General features: G+C 38.3%; 4 protein-coding genes across 4 annotated transcripts in view; 1 reads left to right on the top strand and 3 right to left on the bottom strand.

Annotated features, from left to right (window-relative positions):
• The window catches only part of rnf213a (ring finger protein 213a), a 31711-nt gene extending 22444 nt beyond the window's left edge, over window positions 1-9267 (bottom strand). The window contains exons 1-11 of the mRNA XM_039611743.1: window positions 9125-9267; window positions 7192-7310; window positions 5363-5520; window positions 3492-4175; window positions 3204-3370; window positions 2946-3113; window positions 1454-1653; window positions 1055-1344; window positions 703-959; window positions 368-580; window positions 60-252 (exon numbers count right to left, since the gene is read on the bottom strand). Coding sequence (XP_039467677.1) covers window positions 60-252; window positions 368-580; window positions 703-959; window positions 1055-1344; window positions 1454-1653; window positions 2946-3113; window positions 3204-3370; window positions 3492-4175; window positions 5363-5520; window positions 7192-7291 — 2430 coding nt within the window. The 5' untranslated portion in view covers window positions 7292-7310; window positions 9125-9267. The remainder of the gene's footprint in view (window positions 1-59; window positions 253-367; window positions 581-702; window positions 960-1054; window positions 1345-1453; window positions 1654-2945; window positions 3114-3203; window positions 3371-3491; window positions 4176-5362; window positions 5521-7191; window positions 7311-9124) is intronic.
• A 774-nt stretch (window positions 9268-10041) lies between these two features.
• Window positions 10042-14109, bottom strand: LOC120439713 (hemicentin-1-like). The gene is made up of 8 exons (XM_039610587.1): window positions 13830-14109; window positions 13474-13731; window positions 12514-12759; window positions 12282-12372; window positions 12170-12212; window positions 11845-11948; window positions 11709-11768; window positions 10042-10162 (listed from the first exon to the last, which is right to left on the bottom strand). The coding sequence occupies exons 1-8, from the start codon at window positions 14050-14052 to the stop codon at window positions 10129-10131; spliced, it is 1059 nt and encodes a 352-aa protein (XP_039466521.1). The 5' UTR covers window positions 14053-14109; the 3' UTR covers window positions 10042-10128.
• A 1353-nt stretch (window positions 14110-15462) lies between these two features.
• On the bottom strand, window positions 15463-18932 carry LOC120439961 (B-cell receptor CD22-like). The gene is made up of 9 exons (XM_039611463.1): window positions 18754-18932; window positions 18332-18673; window positions 17984-18241; window positions 16901-17155; window positions 16698-16785; window positions 16573-16627; window positions 16325-16455; window positions 16189-16242; window positions 15463-16094 (listed from the first exon to the last, which is right to left on the bottom strand). Exons 1-9 carry the CDS (start codon window positions 18806-18808, stop codon window positions 15962-15964), a joined length of 1371 nt encoding a protein of 456 aa, XP_039467397.1. The 5' UTR covers window positions 18809-18932; the 3' UTR covers window positions 15463-15961.
• Window positions 18933-21346: 2414 nt separating this feature from the next.
• LOC116325182 (neuropeptide B-like) lies at window positions 21347-22380 on the top strand. Its single transcript, XM_031746000.2, has 2 exons — window positions 21347-21619; window positions 22194-22380. The coding sequence occupies exons 1-2, from the start codon at window positions 21362-21364 to the stop codon at window positions 22320-22322; spliced, it is 387 nt and encodes a 128-aa protein (XP_031601860.1). The 5' UTR covers window positions 21347-21361; the 3' UTR covers window positions 22323-22380.
• The last annotated feature ends 144 nt before the right edge of the window (window positions 22381-22524 follow it).

The following is a 22524-nucleotide window of genomic DNA, read 5'->3' as shown; positions in this document are numbered from 1 at the left end:
AGGTCCAGAATCTACACAAAGTGATTATCTTACATCCCTGTTTCTTTAATTCCACTTACCTGCATGGTGCTGAAGGTGATTTCCTGAGGAGCCTTATTGAAGAAGACATGAAGCACGTCCAGAAGCTCAGCCTTAAGTTCAGTACTACACTCTATCAGTTCATCAAGTGACATCAGGTACAAGCAGGATCGAACTAAGAGCGTGTCCACCTCCATTAAGTGGCTGTGATTTTTCAACAACTTTACTAGCGCCCTGAAAAATGAGCAAACAAAGATTACCCAGTAATAGAGAACCATTAGTTCCAGATAAATGTAAATGTACTGGAAGATGTGCAACAGTATGTCGGCAAAGGAACAGGGAATCACACCTCCTGTCATGACTGTTCATGTATGCCAAGGTGCTTAAATCAAGGCCTCCCAAACCTGCCCAAGATGGGCCATACTTCAAGTTTCCAGATGTTGGTGATTCAAAAGGCTTTGAAGTGCCTTTAAGGAGGTGGAGAAGTGGCAGTACCATAATCCATCGAGTCATCCCCAATCTTTTCACATTGTTTATCAGATTCACCAACGTTTCTGGCAAACTATGAGAAAATTATTTGAACATATGAACAGAAAATTAAAGTAAATGGGGGCAGTAAAGTTAATACTTTTAAATTAGCAGAAGGTATGATAGCAAGATTATTGAAAATGATTAGGTAACTACCTGAGCATAGACACATCTTGAGAAAATTCTGCCCAGTACTGAAGAAAGGTATCCTTCTCTAGTTTGGGTAAACACAGCGCAGTACAAAGCTGATGGAGCTCAGAATTCTCGAGTCTGATTCGATATTGTCTCCATACATAAACCATGACCGCCGCAGCTCTTAAGGGGTCCTGAATGTAGCGGCTCTTACGATCTCCATCCTTTAGCAGTTGAGGAATTACATCTGCCAGCATGAATTCTTTAAGCAACCTCTTCACCTAAGAATGTATAACAGCCAAAAGAAGGGTAAGTTGCAGTGGCCATACCATACATGTGTATTTTTAGACCTTGTACACAAAGATTGTGAACTTACATCTTCTTCCCCATATTGTAGGGAGTACCATTTCTTTTCTTTTTCTTCATACACAAAGGGTTCCCCATAAACCTGCATGAACTGATTGAGCTGGATCATAAAACTTCGTAAATTAGTAGCAGTCCAGCTCCTCAGGAGGTCAAATATGGTTTCCAACATTATGTTTCCTGCAATTTCTCTGCCTTGAATCAGATTCTTTCTTTGATCAGGCCATAATACTTCCTTAATACGTTTGAGCATGCTTTTCGAAGGCTCAGCACAAATGATGTCATCATATTGATGCCAGTCCCCTTAAAAAAAATGATAAAACACACATTTAACTGTAAGGCAAATACATCAAAATACAGTGAAGTATTTAGCCAATAAAAACAAAGTTGGCTACATTAAAGTTATATTTACCATCATCATTGATAAGGTTGGGTTTCACAAACAAACATCTGTTGGTAGGGTGTGTAGAATCCATTTTGTATATGTATTCATAGTCATATGTCTCTTTTTTATTCCTGTAGACAACATATTTGTATGGTATTGACTGAGACACAGCTTTTTTGCTAGCTGGCAGGCTGCCTTCAACCAGAAACCCATGCTCTCCAAGATCCCTGCACGGAAAAGAAATGTGTAGTACATTTTGTCAAGTCAGTCATAAAGGATATAACAAAACCTCACACAAGCGTTTAGGATCATAGATGCTTCACAGTTAGAATTTCAAAATAAAAGAATAAGTAAATATACTCTTATGAGCCACAACAATAGAACCACTGATAGGTGACGTGAATGTTATTTCTTTCCAAACATACATATTACTGGGTGACATGTATTAAACAGGAAGTCAACAATTTCTGAGGCTGATGTTTTGAAAACAGGGGAAAAAACAAACCAAAAAAACCCAGAATAACAAGAAACGATTGGTTCACAGCAAAACATTCAGCTTAGAGTGCTGCTGGTATGCAGTGGCTACTGCCTAACAGAACGGCTAAGGAAATGAAAGTGGTGAACCAACAACAGGGTAATGAGTATCCAAGGCTCAAGGTTGGTATGCATAGGCTGAAGCATGTGGTCCAGTCCCAGCAAAAAATTACTAGAAATAAAAATTGTTAAAAAACCTTCATGTTTGCTATGACAGCAAAGCATGAAAACACATCACGGTTCACTGTGATTCACTAGGGCATTGTTTCTGAAAGTTCCTGGTACCTTTACATGTTTACAGAGTTTGTAAAACAATCTTTTAAGAACTAGTTATGTATGTTTTTATTGTTTTTTCTTAAGTGGACTGGTCATAGTCTATGATGCCCACCCTTCCTTTGGCAAAAGCACTTAGAGTGGGCACTTGAACAAGAAAAATTGACCACGCAGTAACAGTAATCCACTGAAATCTGATGAATCAGATTTTGTTTAGCATCACATGGTTGGCACAGTGTGTGTCTCCAAATTATATGAGAAGCAGAGGAGGGCATGCTATGGGACAAAGGCAAAAACAGGACTGGGGTCTTCTGGGAATCCTTGGCTTCTTGTGGCCATTACCTTGGCATCTATCCAAAAATGTTTTAGAAAATGTACACTCCCTCTTATAACTGTTGGCAGAGGTATTTTTCAGCAGTTCAATGCATCCAAACTACACACACTTTCAGCAACGATCTGGGGAATAAACAGTTAAAACAAAATGTAATCAAGCATCTGTGGGAAAAACAAGTCAAATCTATAGACGTCTCACTTCTTAATACTGCTGAGGACTGATCTGTACAGACTATCTTCCAAGGTTGTGTGGAGTCTGTGCCTTACCAGTTGGTTTTAATGTTGTGGCTTACTGCTTGCATAGGCACCAATTCAGAGATTATTGATGTCAAATAACCTATTCATACTACAGCCTAGTGTTTCCAGCTTGTTAAAGTACCTGGTCACAGACAGTTCAGCTGCATTGTCTTCCCATTTTCCAATCCATGACCCAGCCCTGATGAATATACGATCTTCTCCAGGATCAAATTTGAAATCTTTCGAGAGAACAGCGTGGAAGTAAATTGTGAGTCTGTCATGTGCTGCAATATTTGTGTTCCTCGTCAATCTGAAAAGTAAAAGTAAATTTGTTGGATAAAAAAATTTGCAAAGATCAGTTAAAGGCAAAGTATACAGTTTACTGAGAGGATTTTATCACCTTTTTGGGGGCGGAGCTGTTTGAGCTTTTGAACTTTTGCTGTTATCACCACCGTCTTTAGATCCTTTGTTATCATTTGAAGGTTGCACTGGAGTCGAGTCCTGCCCACTCCCTGACTGCTGAATCTCCATCTTCTCCACTGGGTCCACACTGGAGCCGGTGTCAGCCTGTAGCATTAAATATGTTGGATAAATACATCTCAAGGTTATGGGACTGAGGTCTCTCTCATAAATGTTATTGTTGGTCAATAACAATTATTTTCACATATACTACATTAGCCAGTAATACCTTTGCTGTATGAGGTCCAAAAACCATTTGTTGGTCATTTGCTACAGCCTGTTTCGGTTTCTGTTCCTTCTGATTTTTTCCCTTCTGCGTGTTTTCCTTTGACTGCTTTGCATTTGCAGCCACATTAGCATTCTGGTCCTGTTTAGGTTTTTTAGCAATGTCTGCGTCTTTCTGGGTCTTTGAGGTTTTTTCCTTTGTATCTTTAGCATTAGTGGCCTTGGTCCCTTTACTTGAAGCTGACTGAGAGGTTGTACTCTTGTCCTCTGAGGCAGGACGTTCAGCTGGAGTGTTGGTTGATTCTGTCTTCTGTGGCTGATTGTCAGGAGATTCTTGTGCACTGCTCTCCATCTCGTTTGGGCTACTTGTCGCCGCCTCACACCGCTCCACTGTATTTGCCTGTACTGGGGCATCAGACTTTTCACTCTGATTGACTTGTGCATCTTCAGCAGTGGCAACAATATCATTAGCTGTTAAGGAACTAGGCTGGCTTTCACAAGAGGAAAGTCTATCTTGGAGTGAGTCTGGTGTTGTGTCCATTGCATTGTCTGAGCTTTCACTGTCAGAAGAGTCTCTTTCTCCCTGTGTCTCCTTCCCCTGCTTATCTCCCAGAGAAATGTGTGACAGATCTTGATCTGATGACACGGCGCCATCTTTTTTCTTTTTGTTCCTCCTTTTCTTTTTTTTCTATGTAGACAAACAAAAAAACAGATCTGTTTTAAAAATATCACAAATATGACTTCCTATTAGGGCTGTCAGCGTTAACGCGTTAATGTGGCGGTCATCACGATTAACGCGATGAAAATTTTTAACTCACTCAACCCATCTGAAACGAAGTCAAAGTTTTGGTGAGGTTTTGAGACTTAAATAAGACACTAAGCATTAAAGGGTTTAACTACATCAAACAATGTACTACATGAAGTTATTATAATTATAATTTAGTTTCTTTCTTAAACGTGTTCAGTTAAATAGTTCCAGGTCACAAGAAATCTGGCTTTACACTTTTGAAAATAATTCTTGCAATGTAAAAAATTGTAATTAAAACACTGACCTACAGTGCTTAACAAGTTTAATAAAAACAAACTAACACAAATGTTTCAAAAACATGTTTAAAATTAAAAATAAGATTGTTATTTATTGCTTTAAACTTTTGCTTTTGCTTAAAACTAGGTGAAAGGGCACTCTCTTTTGAGTTGGATACCAGGTACACACACACACACACATACACTAGTGTGTCTGTGTGCGCGCGCCCACAATGCTTACTTCCACCCGATGCAAACAGGCGGGTCTGTGTCCAACGCCAGGGTTCAGCTGCAGGACCGGATGGCTGCTGTCTACATCGGCTCTCTTGCATACCCCATATCCCTTCCAGGCACAAGTCATGTGTTTTTTATGTTGTAAGGTGTGAAAATTCATGTGCTTTATTGTGCAGAGGTGTTTTTTTCTGTTCTCAAACTGCTCTCCTATAAGGAGCTCAGTCTGGGTGGAGTTCTTTTTTTCCCTCCTTTTCCCTCATGTATTGTGCATTTCTTTGTTTTTCTTACCATCCTCTCTCTCTCTGACCTGTCTTACCAACATCATGTTTGTGCAATGTATGCATGGTCGGAAGGGGTCCTATTTAACAGTATGTAACATGTATGTGTAACATTGCTAATGACAATTAAATGGCTCAATCAATAAAAAATATCATTTTCATTATATACCGGTGGATTAATTATTATAGAAAAAAATGAATTTGGCATAAACCTTACACTGGGTTGTGGCATAAACTCACTGTAAATCAACAATAAGCATAGCCATTCACCTACTGTACAAAATATGTTGTTCCCCCAGACTAAAAACCAACAGGTCTGGCAAGATTGTGACACGCTCACCTTTTTCTTTGGGCTGTTGTTGATGACGTCGTCATTTGGCCGTTTGGGGGATTTATTGGATTCTTTGCTGTCCACCGGTGGGGTGTTTTTCTGTGAATCTGGCTTCTCAGTTGGACCTCCCCCATCTGCTACCAAAGACTTTGGCTGATCTCCTGCATCTATGTTAAAGATGAGGGGTTAATAAAAAGAAAAACAAATAACTTCATTAATTAAGTTTAAAAAAATAAAATAAAATAAAATAAAATGAGCTAATTTCTAAAGACGTGTGAAAACCACTGTGATAATACAGAGTATATAGTCATGTTCAATAAATAGTTAAAATGACAGAACATTTTGATTTCAGTCCCTAAATGAATACATTAAACCACAAAATGTGGCATTTGTATGTTTTCATTTTGACCCACATAGGCAAATTTTCTTTTAACTATAAAGAAAACACCTGAGCTTGTTCAGTAAGTCACAAGGCACAAATTTGCATTTTCTGACCCTTAGAAAGCAGGCCACCACGCTGTCACGATAGGTAATCTTACACCTATGTGGACATGCGGTTATATCACAGCCTATTTGCCCTATAAAACAAAAAAACTAAACAAAAAACTATAAAATATAACTTAAAATTCAAGTGTTGTTAACAGGAATACAAAAATCAAGGTAAAGCACAGAATAAAATAAATACATAGTTTGAAAACAGTTTATATATGTACAATCTTAATAGAAAGTCTGGTTAAACAAAAAACAAATCTTTGAACTGTTTTCTAAAAGAGTCCACAGAGTCAGCTAAATGCAGTTGTAGTGGGACACGAAAGGCACCTGAAAGCCTCTGCTCCCCTTTAGTCTTCAATCTTGTATGAAGAGCAACTAACAAATTCTGAGCCTGTGATCGAAGACTGCAAGCAGCAGTATGTTTAGTAAGAAGCCGGGATGAATAGTCTGCAGCCTGTCTGTTAAGTGCTCTGTAGGTGAGTACAAGAGCTTTAAAATGAATCACAAAGTCTACTGAGAGCCAGTGTAAAGAGTATGAATAATATGAGCTCACTTGTTAGAATCCATTACTAGTCTGGCCACTGCATTTTTGTTTACCTCAGAGAGATGAAACTGGTTTATCCCTGCCGGGAAACAGGGCATTACAGTAACACGTGATGACACAAGAGCATGGATCATTTTCTCCAGTTCAGCCAAGAAGGCCTTATTTCACAATTTAGAAGTGGGTTTTATTTTTTAGTTAAAAAATTAAGAAACAGGAATGAGAAATAGATTTTACATGCAAGGAATCTAAATTTTCCAAATACTGGATGCTGGAAGAGCAAAAGGAAGCAAGCAGCTGATTGATTTTTAGGATATAATAATGGCCTTTAGTCTTAGTTTTCTTAGACTACAGGCTTAGTATGAACTGATAACACAGACGTATCTACAATCTCTTTTTTTCCCCCACATTATGCAAGCTGTACCTAATTTTGCTGTGACATGTGCAACATGACTAATGTAAATCCTCGTGTCAGGACAAAATGTGCAATATAAGTCATGCGCAGATGAACAGCCCTTATCACCACATAACTTTCCAGGATTAAATTCCTCGTATACAGATTTTTAATCTTTATTTGGAGAAAAGTGTAATTTCATTATGTCTGAGCTGCATGTTCAAACTATAATTTTATTTGTTGACAGGCCCTGAAAACAGCATCCACACTGTTAATCAAATACAGAGCAGTTTAAATCATACAGTACATTATGAAGAATTAACAGGAACAACAAAGTTGTCACTTGGACTTCATCAAATATTATAAACAACTATATAAAATGAAACCACATTTCTGACCTCATCTACTTACCTTGTGCATTTGCAGGTTGAACAGACAGCTTTTTGCCACAGTTACTGCAGAATTTGGCTTCTTTCTCTACAATGTTATGGGCACAGCCTGAGCACTTCATCTTCAGACTTCAGTGATCACTGCAAAGAAAGAAACCATTTTCACTTCAAGACCATCTCAAAATTTTCTTTCACTTTCTATTTTGGCAGCCGATGTCACATGAAACTGTGTTCAGCTAAGCAACAACAACACAGTCGCAATGTCTTTATCTCCTCTGAACTTTGATCAGTCACACCCAAGAAGCTGGCCTGTGAAAGACTGAATTGGAAGTCATTTTACAAGAGTGTCACCGAGTCAACTGAACGCCCACATTCATGGCCCGCGAACAAGCATCCAATAAAAAACTGACATTAACCAAAGAGGGAAAAAAAACTGGGAATCCTCACAGCACACTTTAATAGCACTTCCTTGAAAGAAAAATTCATTCAACACTGACCAAAAGTAGTTCTAATGAGGAAATAAGTAATTCTTTATATGCCATAAATAGTTCAAACATGATGTAGAACATTTCACAAAGAGTAGAAACGGAGAAGGTTGTTTTCCTCCTTCCTTTTCCTCATACTTTCAATAAATACTTCACATTACTTATTAGCTGGAAATGTAAAGGCGATATTACGTGAATGACTGAATAACTCAAAATAACATAAATTCGTGAACCACCCAAGTTAATATTATGCCATTATTCTTTGATTTTGATTGATTTTTAATGTCATGAATGAAGAGTCAAAATTTGGTAATGCTTATATCTGCTGGGATCAATTCATTCAATCCAGCGATGGATAGTTTGCTTTCATTTCTGCATAATTCATCTGGCAATCCCTCTCCCTCTCCCTCTTTGTCAAACGCGTGGTCTTCATTGGACTTCTGGTTACACTTTAATCCAACAATTGCTTTGGGCGTTTTCAATCCACTGAGAAAGGCTATTAAGGTTTAAGACATCTGACCCAAATACAAATAAATACATTGTGAAATATAACTGGTTCAAACCAGTTTCATTTTAGAGCCCAACCAATAATGCCTTTTTGTGAGACTGATGTCAATAATTAGTAGGTTTGCAGGAATATAATCAATTTAGTATATGCAAGGAAAGGAAATGAACAATCAGCATCAAGGTCGGTTAGGTCTTTTGCGATTTGATTTAGACTTCAAAGGATTTCTGTATTTCTTAAAAAAGAAACAAATACATTAAACACCATCGCGTGTGTTTAAATCATATCTCTACATTGCTGAAAAGACTGCAAATATCAAGTGGCTATTCCATTCTAGGAGTTGAGCTTTCATACTTTCACAGATAAAGGCGGGACGACCTTTTTCAAGAACTTATGTAGTGACTCCTCTTGAAGCGTAAAGATCTTTGGCTTAAAAGTTCGGCCAATCACATGTTCGCTGTGTAAAGAAACGCACACGTTTTACGTCATTTCTTGCGTGCCAGCGCGTTTGACAACAACGAAACAGAGAGAAAGCGAACTAAATGGTCACGAAGTCACTGACAAAATAAAACTGCAGAATCACGACACACTTAGCAGCAGCAGGGAAGGCTCTTAGTCACTCTACGCAGAGCGCTGTTTCTATAATTAAGTAGCGACTATGCTAACTAGCTTCCCCGAAGCAGCCAGCCTTATGAGCTGCGCAGCTAACATTAGCTTGTGCAGTTAGCTCTGATTCACTCTCCATAATAAACGGAGATACTACTAGAAGGAACGAACGTCAACCAAACTTCATTACCCCGTAACCCACCTGGAGCCATACTCAGACCTGGCCCAAGGCAGCGCAGTCTGATAGCTAATTCTGTTATTAGGATGAGTTTATTCCTACTGTGTCACAACGGAAATTCTGACGTTGTGACAGTCACCCGAAGCTCATAACAATAAATAAAGCTGAGCTGCCTTCCTACCTTCTCTTCTGTCCTGCAAAAAGGAGAAAGCCTGCAAATCATCTCTGCTGGTCCCACTACGCAGCCGTCAAAGACACGTCCAAGACCTGCTGTCTCCTCGTTTCCGTATCTACTGAAGTTTCGTTTTGTCAGAAATGGGCGTGAGCTACTAAGTTTACTTTTATAATCACTAATAAAATCGGGGTTTCTTTTGCCTAGAGGGTATGTCTGACAAAGCTAGTTTTCATTCATAGGTAATGAAAGCATAAGTTGAACTCTACTGGAGACAAACGCCCTTTTCTAGGGGTACTTTAGTGCATGGATGCATATGCTGTAAAGTGATTTAAACTCACCTCATTTTTTTCTTAGCATAAATGAATTTTATGAAAAAGTATCTTATGGCACAACCTGTAGATGCAACATCTTAAACATCTTAAAAATATTATTTTTATTTGTTTCTCACATACACAAGCTGCCACAAAATGTGTTTTTTATGTGTACCTGGTTTTACAAAAGTTTCACAGGTTGTGATTAAAAAAATAAAGTTCATTTGTTTGCTGCAGTTTATATTTCAGCATCTGAAATGTAGAAAAACAGATTATATTACACAATAATTGTACAGGAAAAACAGTTAAAATGGGGTTGGTCCCATGCGGTCACTTGCCATGTGATGGTGTTTGTTTGTCATTACATTGTACTTTCCTATTGCCTTTAGGCAAGGACAAACTGCTCAGTAGACATGCTCTGTGACCAGCAGGAGGAAATAAGCATGCTGCAGTTACAAACTCCTGGAAATGTGCCCATAATGTGTAAAAGTTTGAGGCTGGCCTTAAATCTTTTAGGAAACTTCATAAAGAACATTCGAAACTGAATGGAATTCTGCAATGTGTCACTTTTGACAGATTTATTTATTTGTTTAACAGCAAAATACTCATGTAAGTAGAAGCACTGGAGCAGCAGATCCTTTCATACATCAGAACAAGTGGCCCTCAGCACAGCAGGCTTGTTCCGCTGACATTTGAAGTCTACATGCAGGCTCCTGCAGGCACTGGGTGATGGCTGAAAACAAATATTTAAAGTCATAAAAAACAGAGCAGTTTAGTTTGTAACATTTATAAGCTGATAAGAAAAGAATATGCAGTGAAAAATGAAACTGATCTACACCATCATGTTACAGTAAATTCTCAGTAAAGGCCAACATGCTCAAACTGCATATGTTTATTGTTACACTGAGTGTCCTGTGTTGCCTGTGGAATGACCTTTAGTCCTGTTATGAGCTGTGCCTCTCCATAGCTCTCACAGGACACCCACTCACCTACTGGAGAGAGATTTATTTTGAATGTCTTTGAGTCATATTAGACAAAAATCGGAACCAAAGCTCATGCTATGCTCTTACATTTTCAACAGAGGGCAGAATAACCCAATTATGTGTAGTAGTACTTCACACTGTACTGTGGCTGCTCATCAAGAAAAAAAAAAACGTATCTTGAGTTGTTAGGAAGCTCTAAGTTTTTCCATAACTCCCCTATAGTGGGTCTTAAATGATGTAAAATGAGTGCTAAACACCCCTTTGTGGACCAATGTGCAAGCAAAATGTTTGGTTAAAGTCAGTCAGATCAAACCAGCTCCCTGGATCTTTGCCATCACAACCTTTAGATGTTGTAGGTGTTCCTTCCAAGAGTCACTGTAAATCCCCACATCAGGTAGGACGAAGCATTAACGATAATATCCATTAACCTTTAAAAAGTTAAGGGTGCCCCATGGAGACCAAAGGGTAAAACAATGCAATGAAATAAACCTATTCCTGGAATCGGAAAGGCTGTGTATTCTTTACAGGATGGATCTAAATGCACTTGCCAGTAATATTTACACAAATCTAAGGTTGTGATGTATCTGGCCTTTCCTAGTCTTTCCAGCAGCTCATCAATGAAAGGCAAGGGATAAGCATCGAAACAGGAAATGTTGTTTAGCTTTCTCAAGTCTGGACAAAATTGAAGTTGAGTTCAAGTATCTGACTAAAACATCCAAAATTGGTGTTTCAGCCAAATAGCTGCACTTTGGTATATCACTTTCATTTTGGGCAGGTCCATTACCGCACTTAGATTACACATTGGAGGGTCTTGGACATTGGACTGTCACATTTGAAGATAAAGGAGCAACTTGTGTACAATAGATAAAACAGTGCTCTAAAATCCTGTGGCCCTAAAATTTAAAAAAAAAAATACATTTAGAAATAATGTAGTGAAAAAGTAGTAAATAAATGAATCAAGCATCGATAAGTAGAAACCACTAAACAGACAGCAGTATAAAAGCTTGTGTTCAGGGTGCTTAAAGACTTGCGGGGGTTTTCCACTGACTCAGACACAGCATACAAGAAGCATGGCAGCAGAGTCATTTTGCCAGTCTACATTACATTTTAGTTGTTTGTTTGTTTGTTTGTTTGTTTGTTTGTTTGTTTGTTTGTTTGATTGATTGATTGATTGATTGATTGATTGATTGATTGATTGATTGATTGATTGATTGATTTTGTTTTCTGTGGTCCATTTGTGCCTTACACTAGTGGAGCTGAACTGTTATTTATGAAATTTGTTAAGTTGAACTTTACCTGTACAGTGTGCTGTAAATGGTACAGTCATCATCATTAGTAGAGTCCATCTTCTGCTCCCTGCTGATGACATAGTGGATCAGTGAAAAATGCAGCACAAGTTGAATAATATATTGAAGCTGCAGGGATAGCTCACACGCATGCTTTTGTTCTGCTTTTAAAAACGATCGTTGAGTGCATGACTTCTTCCTCTTCTGACTGGCTCATGTCAACCACGGGATAGTTGCAGTAGTGCGTATTCTAGATACAATAATTAATAAGACATCAAAGAAGACATATATAAGTTTCCTGCTTGGTGAATTGTACTCAGTCAGACAACACAAAATAACTTGCGAATAACTTGGGTAAACCGTACATGGGCTTCTTCAATAAACTAACTTATTAGGCAACCTCATAATGAGCTAACCTCAAAAAAAAAACACAACCAGTAAGCTTAATAGTAGCGCCATCTGCATGTTTACCTCATTTTCATTTTCTTGTGACTCTGTCCTTTTTGTGCACTGTCTGAAAGAAGAGATTTCCATCACTTTACTGTTGCATGTGTGAGCTCTAACAAATGTAAATACACTTTACCTTCTGATGGCAACAACAGTGACCACGATGAGGAGTGCAGCAATAGAAGTACAGATAGCAATCTGATCTGTGGTGCCTGTCCACCAGTATACTGAGGAAACATGGATGTTGCACGATAAAGTAAAAAAGACTGAACAAGTACGGTTTGTTTGGAAGGGTTGCCAAGGGCAGACTCTTCTTTGCAAAGTTGCGTCTGCACAAGCCACAGTGTTTAGTACATAAATCTATTTACCTTTGCCCCTTAACAGCACTGTAGAGGAGTTGTGACTCCCGTATTTGTTTGTAGCCATGCAGAAATAGTTGTGATCGCCCTGAAAATCCTTCTTCAAATGTAGTTCACGTTGGTGTCCTGCTGCTGAAATGTGATCATTATATATTTTAAACCAGGTATAGTTCTCCACTGCTGGGTTTGCATGGCTGTGGCAGATCAGGGTCTCTGTTGATGGTGTGACAGAAACTGATGTGTTCCTGGGGCCGTCTAAAATAAAGTCATTAGTGAAATCATCTTACATAAATCAGATTCATTATTTTGGTATCTAAATTGTGAGGAAATATTTAATGTGTTGCAGTAAACAACAATGTTTCCATGATTAACTCTTACATACTGCTCATATGCCTTCACAGTATGGCTATTTGAATGCACAAACAGCCACTTGGCATTAGTAAATTAATCATTCATTCTTAATTGAAGTTTTAGAGAGCAAGGACTGTGTATCTGTTAGATTTTGCAACATTCAGTCAATGATTTAAAGTGCTTTTATCTACAATTCAAACTTTAACCTTACATTTATAAAGCATTTTATTCTGTAGATTTCAAAGATTTTATCTGCCGCACACCTATGACCCTCTGAATTATCTTATCATGCACATCATATTTGATCACTCCTATGCTGTTTTACTATTTCACTGTTTAACGAGTCCTTCATTACAATTTAAAAACCAGCAGGCACCTGTCTCTGTGGGAATCTGGGCAAATGTGATGTGAACAGTAACAGTTCTCATAACACTGTCAAGGCTGAACTGTAGAAAAACTTTCAATTTTGTAATATTTTGGGTCATTTTTGAAAAAGTCATCCAATTTCAGGCTGAAAGAATCACATCTCTGGTATTGTTGCTCAAGTCAAATGTCAAAATGGGTCAAATTTGGCCTAAACAGTATGTAAGGTTTAAAACATCGCTATACAATACTCACATTCAACATCAACATGTAGGACTCCTGAAGTTGTTCCTGTGCTTGTTTTTAGAGAACAAGTGTAGTTTCCAGAGTTTGTGAAGGAGACATTTCCTAATTGAAGCACTCGTCCATCCTGCAGGTATTCTCCATTCTTAAACCAGGTGAAGACAGATGAGAAGTTGCCAGCATCACATCTGTCTGTGCAAGTAAGATTCACAGAGTCGCCTTCCTGGATTGATTCGTGTCTTTTGAGTTTCGTCATGGAAATGTTAAAATCTACGAGAGAAATGAATAACTTGTGTTTCGACATTGTCAGATTAAACAGCAAAGGGGAGTCGAAATACTTTAAAAAGAAAACAAAAATTAAATCTTACCAACAATTTTTAGTGTTGACCCACTTTTACCAGTCCATTGGCCCTTTGTGGAGTTGGTTGTAAATCTAAAGGCATATTTTCCTTTATCACCTTGCTCCACTTGGTGTATTTGCAGTGAACAGTTATTCCGTTTGTTACCAACATACTGAAATCGTGAAGAGCTATTTGAGCCACTGTGATAAATGAACGGACCTGCAAAAATATTTTTATTGTGTCCCCACATGACTTCCTGTACTACGTGTTTGTCAGGATAGGAAAATGAACAAAGAATGACAACAGTTGATCCTTTCACCACACACATATGAGGCTGTCGATAGTCTACGTTCCACTTACTGCAGAGAACACCTGGAACAGAAGCATTAATCTTAATTTTCTATTGCTTAAACGTTTAGAAATTCCCTTAAAATAAGAAATAAATGTCGTACTTACCTCCAAAGAACAGTGTTAGTGTCAGTTTTAGGCTGCTGTGTTCAGTGCACATGTTGGAGCTTTTTTAAGTTACACAAGCATAAAGTTTAGAATCACTCAAAGTTATCAAGAAACGGACAGAGAAAAAGTGACTGTGTCCTTTATCTTCTTTCTCTGCTATGCGCTACTTTCTACATGGTAGGTGCCATCTGGTCATGCAAACCACAGATGCAGTTAACATCTAAGTAAGGTTTTACAAGAGAGCATGTGAAACCATATAGCAGCATCAGAGGCGCTGTGGTATGTTTTTCTTTCCTCGGCTCTTCTTTTCTAACCAAATGCTGCTGGAACATAATGATTCATTCTCTTGAATCTCATGCATGTCACCAGACGTTTTACTGCCCACCACTGATTAACAGCTTACATCCATTTCACACAACAATGAACAGATTTCACAGCAAATTTATAATATGAACCCCTCTGTGGGAAAAATGGGAAACGACACAAGTGCACAGCCATTATTGCTAGGTTTGATGTTGATGCATGTAATGTGCCATTACAGTGTTTTATTCACATTATCTTATAATGCATGACGTGTAAAGGCAAGCGGTGGCACACTGAGGCTTTTCTGTGTGGAGTTTCTATGTTCTCTCTGTGTCTGTGTGGGTTCTTTCTGACTTCCTGCCACAGTCCACAGGCATGGGTCACATTAGGTTACTTATTTCTGACCCTGCCTCCTACCCTGGGTAAGCAGGTCAGTCCACTGATGGATGAATGCACTGACTGATCATGTCCACGGTGACAAACCAATCTGAACTGCAGAGAATTTCTATAATTGATGGTGAGGCGAGTGGCTGAGTTCTTGAAGTTTAAGGACATCTGAGAATTTATCACTGTTGTCTCTTTAAGTCGAATCAGAGATAACAAGAACAATTTGTAGTTCTTTTAAAAAAAGCATTCACACACTGCTCTTTACTTTTCTTTCCTACTTGCTTTGTCTGTTTTCTTTTTCTTTGCATTATACATCACATACTAATGAAATATTGACAATACAGTACTGTCTCTGGTTACTATTATCCACTGGAATTCATTACAGTAATGTGCAAACACCTTCTTCTTTCTATCATCTCCTTCTCCTACTTTCTAAATTCCCCCTGTGACCTGCCACCTCAGATCTAAAATTGTGTTGTTTGAGTAATTGAAGACCCAATCGCAGGAGACAGAATGTTCAACAGAAAGTGAGCTTTAATGGAGGAAATAAATCCAATACAAAATGGTTTAAAAAGGAACTCCAAATAGCAAAATCCAAAAGGCACAAAGGAGACCAGAACAGTACAGAGTACCATCAGGAACGTAACTGAACAACACGGCAAAGGAATATACATACACACCGAGGGTTGATTAGGGATTACACAACAGGAAATCAGGTGAGGACAGAGAAAAGAGATAAAACGAGACAAACACCAAAATTAATGCTAACACTTGGCAAGAGAATGCAGAGCATTCATATTAGTGAAAAATGGGGAAAATGCACAAATAAAATACAGTACTCACAACATTATAATAATAACACAACAAGTAATAAATAATACAAAATGACAAAGAAATCAAACTGGAGCTGGAATCAAACAGAAAATCCCAAAATCTTGGGACATGAATGGCCAGTATGGGAGTGTGGGCAGGCCACCGTTCCTCTCCTCACAAGTTCACCCAGTGTGACGTCACTAGAACTTTGACCCCTTTAACAAACAGGCTCCCTCTTCAGGATATGGAGGCTGCTTTCTTTTAGGGGAGGCATATATTGGGCCAACTGCCTCCTGTCGGTTCTGCAGGTGGTTCAAAGCTGCACAAACTGGTCTAAGTAATGATACAGAAATGACAGCATGTAACAGAATGAAGTGTCCATAGCTCCTGACAGATACATACATTCCCTATACTGTCTGAGTCTTACCTGCACACTGTGCTGTAAATGACATCTTCACTTTGGGTGTTCTTCTGCTGCTCCCTGCAGGTAATATATTCTATCAGCATGTTCCTCCAGTACAATAAATAATATATTTTTATCTTATATTGTTGAAATATCTCACAGGTTTGGCCTTCTTTTGTTGTGGAAGTAAATGGCCGCGTAGACGATTTCAGTGGTTTCTCCCTCACTCTGATCCCTCTTTTGTGATTGGTTATCATCACACACTGAGAGCCTGTTGACATGATCTGTGTTCTAGATAAAGTCACAAAGAAGCAACGCACAATTAACAACAATCTTCATTTTTTCTACTGATCTCTAAAGTTGAACTTCTGTTATTAATTAATGATTGTCCAGCAGTAATAGTAGCACCTGTGATTCTTTCTCACCACCTTCCACCGGTGACCTCATTTGCTTTTTGTTAAGTCTGAAAGATAAACAGAATTTATGCGATGTGTTACAAAATTAGTGAAATTTCAAAATCAGGTAACACTCACCTTCTAACAGCAATAAAAGCGGTCACAATGAGAACTACAGCAACTGTTACAATGACAAGTATGTATCCCCAAAACGTTGGCCAATTCTCTGTAAAACAAATTCATTGTTTTAAATCAGTAATGCCAGACCCAAGCAAACTTTTAATGGTTATTGATACGAGTCAGAATGCATCCAATAGCACCAGCCACTCAAACCTACTTACTTTTAATGTTTAAAGTGACAACAGAGGAGTTTTGACTTCCGTGTTTGTTGGTGACACTGCATAAATACTGGTCACTGTCCCTAGGGTGGAACACTGGCTGATGTCCAACATTTACAGAATCACCTGCAGCTATTCTGAACCATGTATAATTCTCCACGGGGGGGTTTGCATGACTGCTGCAAATCAGGGTAAAGTCGCTGCCAGGGTCTGCCCCCAAAGGTGGTTGGACAAGCACTGTGGTGTTCCTAGGGCCATCTGAAAATTAATTTTATTATTTGGGCGTTATCGTTGTCAGTTATCAATGTGAAAATTGAGAAATATGCAAAGGACCGCATAAGAAGCAACCTTCCCATTCATCCAAGCACTAGGAGTACACTAACCTCCAGATCCTTAAATTAAAGCTGAATATCTGGACTTTGATCACATCTTGCCTGTTTAATTAAAACCCACTGTGCTGGTGTGCAGCGACAAAGTCACAAAAACTGTGTAATTATCCAAAAATTATCCTTGGACGTAATTGCACATTACTCAACTCCATATGAGTCAGCAGTAGGTGACTAGAACTGATGGCAGCATATAAAGCCCACAGCTCTCACGCTAGAGACTGGGGTTCACATCCAGCTTAGATCTGTTATGTTTAGGTAACAATAGCAGTTTAGTTCATAATAAGAAAAGACTGAAGTTTTAATTAAGACTAAATAAATATTGCATGAGAATACTTACATCAGAATTAATGTATTTTAGTGTGCACATTAAAGCTCGTTTGCGTATGTGTTATTCTTAAAATAAGTCCCAGAAGCTTGAGCAGAAATATCATACCAATTAGACAGTCATTAAAAGCCCCTGTGCATTTCTGTGACGTAATAGCTCAATGGCTATATGAAAGTATAAATAGTGTAATTCACTGATCTACTTCTCACTAATAATTCTTATACATTTCCCATTATCAGGTTACTCAATGCTATAAACAGTTCAGAGATTTAAGATGCTCACAGGCAGAATGTAGGAGATCATTACTCATTACTGTTTCTGCATTATTAATTATCTTTACCTTACAGTTCTGATCTTGTGTCTTGTACTCACATTCAACATCTATACGCAGGACTCTTGAAGTTGATCCTAAGTGTGTTTTTAGAGAACAAGTGTAGTTTCCAGAGCTTGTGGGGGACAAGTTTCTTAAATAAATCGCTGCTCCTTCGTGTAGGGGCTCTCCATTCTTAAACCAGGTGTACGCAGATGAAATCTTACCACCATCACAACTGTTCATGCAGGTGAGATTTACAGAGTCGCCTTCCCGTATTGCTTCCTTTACAGAATGTTTTGACATAGAAATAGTCAAATCTGAAAGAGCAAAGAGACACGTTAATCTTAACTGTTAAAAGCTTTTATTTATTTATTTTTTTTTTAAAAACAGCAGCAACAAAAACTTACCAACAACCTTCAGTACTGGGGCATTTTCTTCATGAGGTCTATTAGACATGGTGTTAAATCTGACAAAGTATCTCCCTGCATCCCTACGCTCCACCTGGTGTATTTTCAAAGAACAATTGTGATATGTGTTTCCGATGTACTGGAATCTTGTGAAAAGAGTTCGTAAACTGCTAGAAATTAAGTGAGCCGTTAAAGTAGCAGGCTTTGCGTGACCCCACAGGACCCTCCTCACTGTTTGGTTGGCAGGATTGTGAAATGAACAAAGAAAAATGACTGAGGAGCCTTTTACTGCACAAATAAGACGCTGCTGATGCTTCACTTTCCACATATTGCAGAGAACACCTAAAAGAGACAGATTCACTCGATAGTAATATTTTATCATTCTTGTAAAACATTAAATAAGATACAAGTGTTGCATTTACCTGACAGAAACAGCAACATTAACATCCATGTCAAGTGTCTGTGTTCTTCATACATACTTGAAACTCCTTCCTGATGTTAAAAAGCTCACAAGAAGAGACATTTGCAAGTTTGCATTTGATGTTTTGTTCTCATAACGAACATCTTTTTTTTCTTCTTTACTGATTTTGTTCTCTAGATAATATGGGCACTGCTTCCTGCAAAGAAAAAAAAAAAGACTTAAAATCAGGTCATCTAAACCTCAGTTTCAAGAAACACCATCTCTTGCCGTTTAACTAAGCGCAGTACCGAGAAACCCCATCCCCTGTGCATGTGCGTGACAGTCTGATGCTGCTTTGTTGTGGTGAAAGCAGAGTTAGAGCAGAGGTAGCGCTCGGGAGCTGTGTTTTTTAATCATTTTTTGTTTAACAATGTGCACATTGTGTCGTTGTCAACAAGACACTGTTTCGGTTTATGTGCGTTTCATTTATTTGCCTTTTTGAATTGGGTGATTATGAAAAATAAAGTGTGGAGGTGATGGGGTGGTGTAAGACTAAAATCTTACAGTTCCATTAGCTGTGAACTGAGAGGTTGACATGATTAGATAACCAGCTTTTTCTGCATTTCAGGATCATAGGGACTTCATAAGAGCTTTACTAGAATTACTCAGGCTGTCTACTGTGTTTCCTCTCTTCAGATGCTCTGCCAGGCCTTTGCAGCAGTTGCATTCACTTGTTGCTCCTTTGTGAGTCTTTCTGCCTTCTGTTCTGTCTTCACTAAATGAATAACATGCTTGTGATCAGGTTATTGACTCAGCCACTTAAGAGCAATCTATTTGTCTTCAGATGTTTTTGGGTTGTTTTGCAGCTGCGTTGTGGATCTTTACCATCTGTAGCCTAGCATAAAGCCGCTTTTGCATTTATCTTCTTTCAAATGATCACTACACACATTTTTAACGCTTTACCTTTAATGCTGCAGTAATAAAAACACGTTGTTTTAGACATTAGCACGGGGGGATAATGGGGAAGGTGAGTATATGTAATGCATAACGCTTGACAGGAAATAATGCGTGTGTCACTTTTGTTAGTAACCAGCTTGAGAAAAACAGAAAGAATGGAATGAAAAATATGTTCAAATGATTTATTAACAACAATAATAACCATTATTTAATCATTATCCATCCATCTATTCTCTTCTGCTTATCCAATTCAGGGTCACGGGGGAACTGGCGCCTATCCCAGCTACCATAAGGCAAGAAGCAGGGAACACCCTGTATATGTTATAATTGGCATCCTATTCTCATGATAATCATCTTCCTTATTGTCAAATACATGGATAGTTATATATTTAAAGGTCACATAAAGTATATAAATTCTACCCACATAATGCACAGCTTATATAGAAATATATAAATTGTAATGATAATTTGCAAAACACTGATCGATCAGTTCAAACTGTGTCATCAAGTCACATCCACCATGTTTAACAGATGATGTATGTTTTGAATGATAAGCCCGTCCTTTCCTTAAGATGATCTTGGTTTCATCCATTCAAAGAATGATGTTTCAAACCTGAGCAGACTTTTCTTTTTCTAGATGTTTTTGAGCAAAGACTAATTTTTCACCTGTATTTACATTTCTGCAGGCCTCTCGAGTGGAGATTTTGAAAATGACCATCATTATTCTCAAGTGTTCATTTTCATTATTCATCTTATATTTTCTTTGAATCTTTTTTCATCTTGCTGGGCTCGTCAGTGCATTCCTCATGTCTAAGAAAATCCAAATTGATCATCTTTCTTTTCATCTGATGTAGCTTCTGATGTCTTTTTAATAAGTCTGTTGTTTATTTTGAGTTCCTATGATGACACGTAATTCAGCTTCAGCCTTTATCATAGGTGACTTGTTACACAGGGGCTTCAGTAAAGAAACAGCAGTCAGTCTGGATGATCTGGTATATCAATTAACTATTTGCAAAAACTGAAATGTGACCATTTGGGAAAATGCAACCAAAAGTCTTTAAGATCACACTAGCCATGATGAGATGATGAGTTCTCAGACTGCGCCCTATGAATTGTTTATATGCAAAGATACACAACAGGCAGCACATTTAACTCTGTATTTATAACAGACCACAGGCTTTGTATTTTGTTCTGCACAGCAGCAATTTGTATGACTACTCTCCATTGCTATAACACAATGAGAGGGATTTCCATACTGACATATAAACACCAATGTAATTAACTAATGTTGAAATAAAAGACCATACACTTGGACATTACCATGGTCAACTGCCCAGTTATTTTGCAGCCTGTGTAAGTGGAGGGACAATGTTTTTAAAAATTCCTGTAATTTACCATATTTTGTTAAATCTCTTGGATTAAAGCCTACGGAACTAAACCAAGAATTTGCGTCATTCTCCAACTACACGCATCAAACACACCCCATCCAAAAGCGCAATCTACCCTATAGTATCTCAATGATCGCGCAGCTTTCCGTGACGAAAACTAGCTGCATAATCACGGCTCGCTATAAGTAGACTCGGAAAACGAGGATACAAGCAGTGAGCGGTCACTTCCAAGAGGACTAGTTGCTCTAGAGTAGAGGTGCGCACATCCAAGCATCAGTGCTCGTCATGAAGAGGTCTTCGAAACTCGCGCTCCCCATTGTAGTCATCTCAGTGCTGGTCGCTTGCAGTCCAACGGAGGCATGGTACAAGCAGGTGGCCGGCCCAACCTACTACTCTGTAGGCAGGGCGTCCGGTTTGCTGTCCGGTATCCGGAGATCAGCTTACGTGAGGAGAGAGGAGCCGCACCATGCAGACACTGACGAGTCCGCAACAAACAACGTGTTCTCTGAGATCCCCGCGTCCAGTTCCATCTTGAAGACGATGGTGAGTGGTCGCTTTTTAACGAAATTTTTTTTAAAAATCTAATTTTCTTTTCGATTAAGGATCGCACGCTTACGGACAAAAATAAATAAAATCTAGTGGGAAAATAAAAAAAAGTTAGGATCGTAAACTTCTGGTAGTATTGTTTTTATGATAATCAGTTACCGTCACTTCAGTAAGGAAGGAGCTGTCCATTCAGCACCGTTAAACTATTATTTGTACTTTTGTAGTACAAATAATAAAGTTAATAGTTAAAAAAAAATGTTATTCTCATTTTATAACAAAATATAAAAATTTAAAGCTTGACTGTACTAGTCTGTAATCTACAATTTTCCAAATTGTTTTATTATTTAGAGCAACAACTTTTAAGTACTTTTTTCCACTTTAAATTTTGTGTAAATGTTACGTGCAAAATACCTCAATATGTATGTATAACAAATTTCATACAGGAGCATATCCCCCCCCCCTTAAAAAAAATAAATCTTATGTCAACTGACTCAGGTATTCAGAATATATAAGGTTATTGATTTCGGATGCTCTCTCATGCCGTACCATTTGTCTTTTTCTCTCCAAACAGCCTGTTTGTATAAAAGATATTACACCAAACCTGCAGAGCTGCGAACGCATCCAGGACACCAAGGCTTCATTTCGGTGCAAAGCAGATGTCTTCCTCTCTCTGGACTCCTCAGATTGTGAAGCAGACTAAGCAGCAAAGCAAACAGCTGGGATAGATGACCAAGCATACTTCTTGAAGGACTGACATTTTAAAACTGGACATTTTAATAGTGTTGCACTAGAGATGCTACTCTTATGAACCATTTGACCAGAATAAACCTGCTCTAAATTTTTAAGCTTGAAAAGAAATGTATTAATGTTTATGAGTTTTCTTGAATAAAGTATTTCATCCT

This window comes from Oreochromis aureus, linkage group 4 (assembly GCF_013358895.1).
Source record: "Oreochromis aureus strain Israel breed Guangdong linkage group 4, ZZ_aureus, whole genome shotgun sequence".
NCBI classification, from domain to species: domain Eukaryota; kingdom Metazoa; phylum Chordata; class Actinopteri; order Cichliformes; family Cichlidae; genus Oreochromis; species Oreochromis aureus.
The sequence above is the reverse complement of the archived record's forward strand: the minus strand, read 5'-3'. Positions and strand labels throughout refer to the sequence as shown.

Bases quoted from the DNA above. Each gene is read 5' to 3' on its own strand.
- LOC120439713 (XM_039610587.1), bottom strand. From the start codon at position 14,052: ATGTGGGGACACAATAAAAATATTTTTGCAGGTCCGTTCATTTATCAC. The intron at 12,213-12,281 runs GTAAAGTGTATT...CTCTTCTTTCAG, and splicing joins ACTGTTGTTGCCATCAGAAG to ACAGTGCACAAAAAGGACAG. The intron at 11,769-11,844 runs GTGAGCTATCCC...TGTCATCAGCAG, and splicing joins AGCAGAACAAAAGCATGCGT to GGAGCAGAAGATGGACTCTA.
- LOC120439961 (XM_039611463.1), bottom strand. From the start codon at position 18,808: ATGTATGAAGAACACAGACACTTGACATGGATGTTAATGTTGCTGTTT. The intron at 16,786-16,900 runs GTAAGTAGGTTT...TTTGTTTTACAG, and splicing joins TGTCACTTTAAACATTAAAA to AGAATTGGCCAACGTTTTGG. The intron at 16,095-16,188 runs GTAAGACTCAGA...ATCATTACTTAG, and splicing joins ATTTACAGCACAGTGTGCAG to ACCAGTTTGTGCAGCTTTGA.
- LOC116325182 (XM_031746000.2), top strand. From the start codon at position 21,362: ATGAAGAGGTCTTCGAAACTCGCGCTCCCCATTGTAGTCATCTCAGTG. The intron at 21,620-22,193 runs GTGAGTGGTCGC...CTCTCCAAACAG, and splicing joins GTTCCATCTTGAAGACGATG to CCTGTTTGTATAAAAGATAT.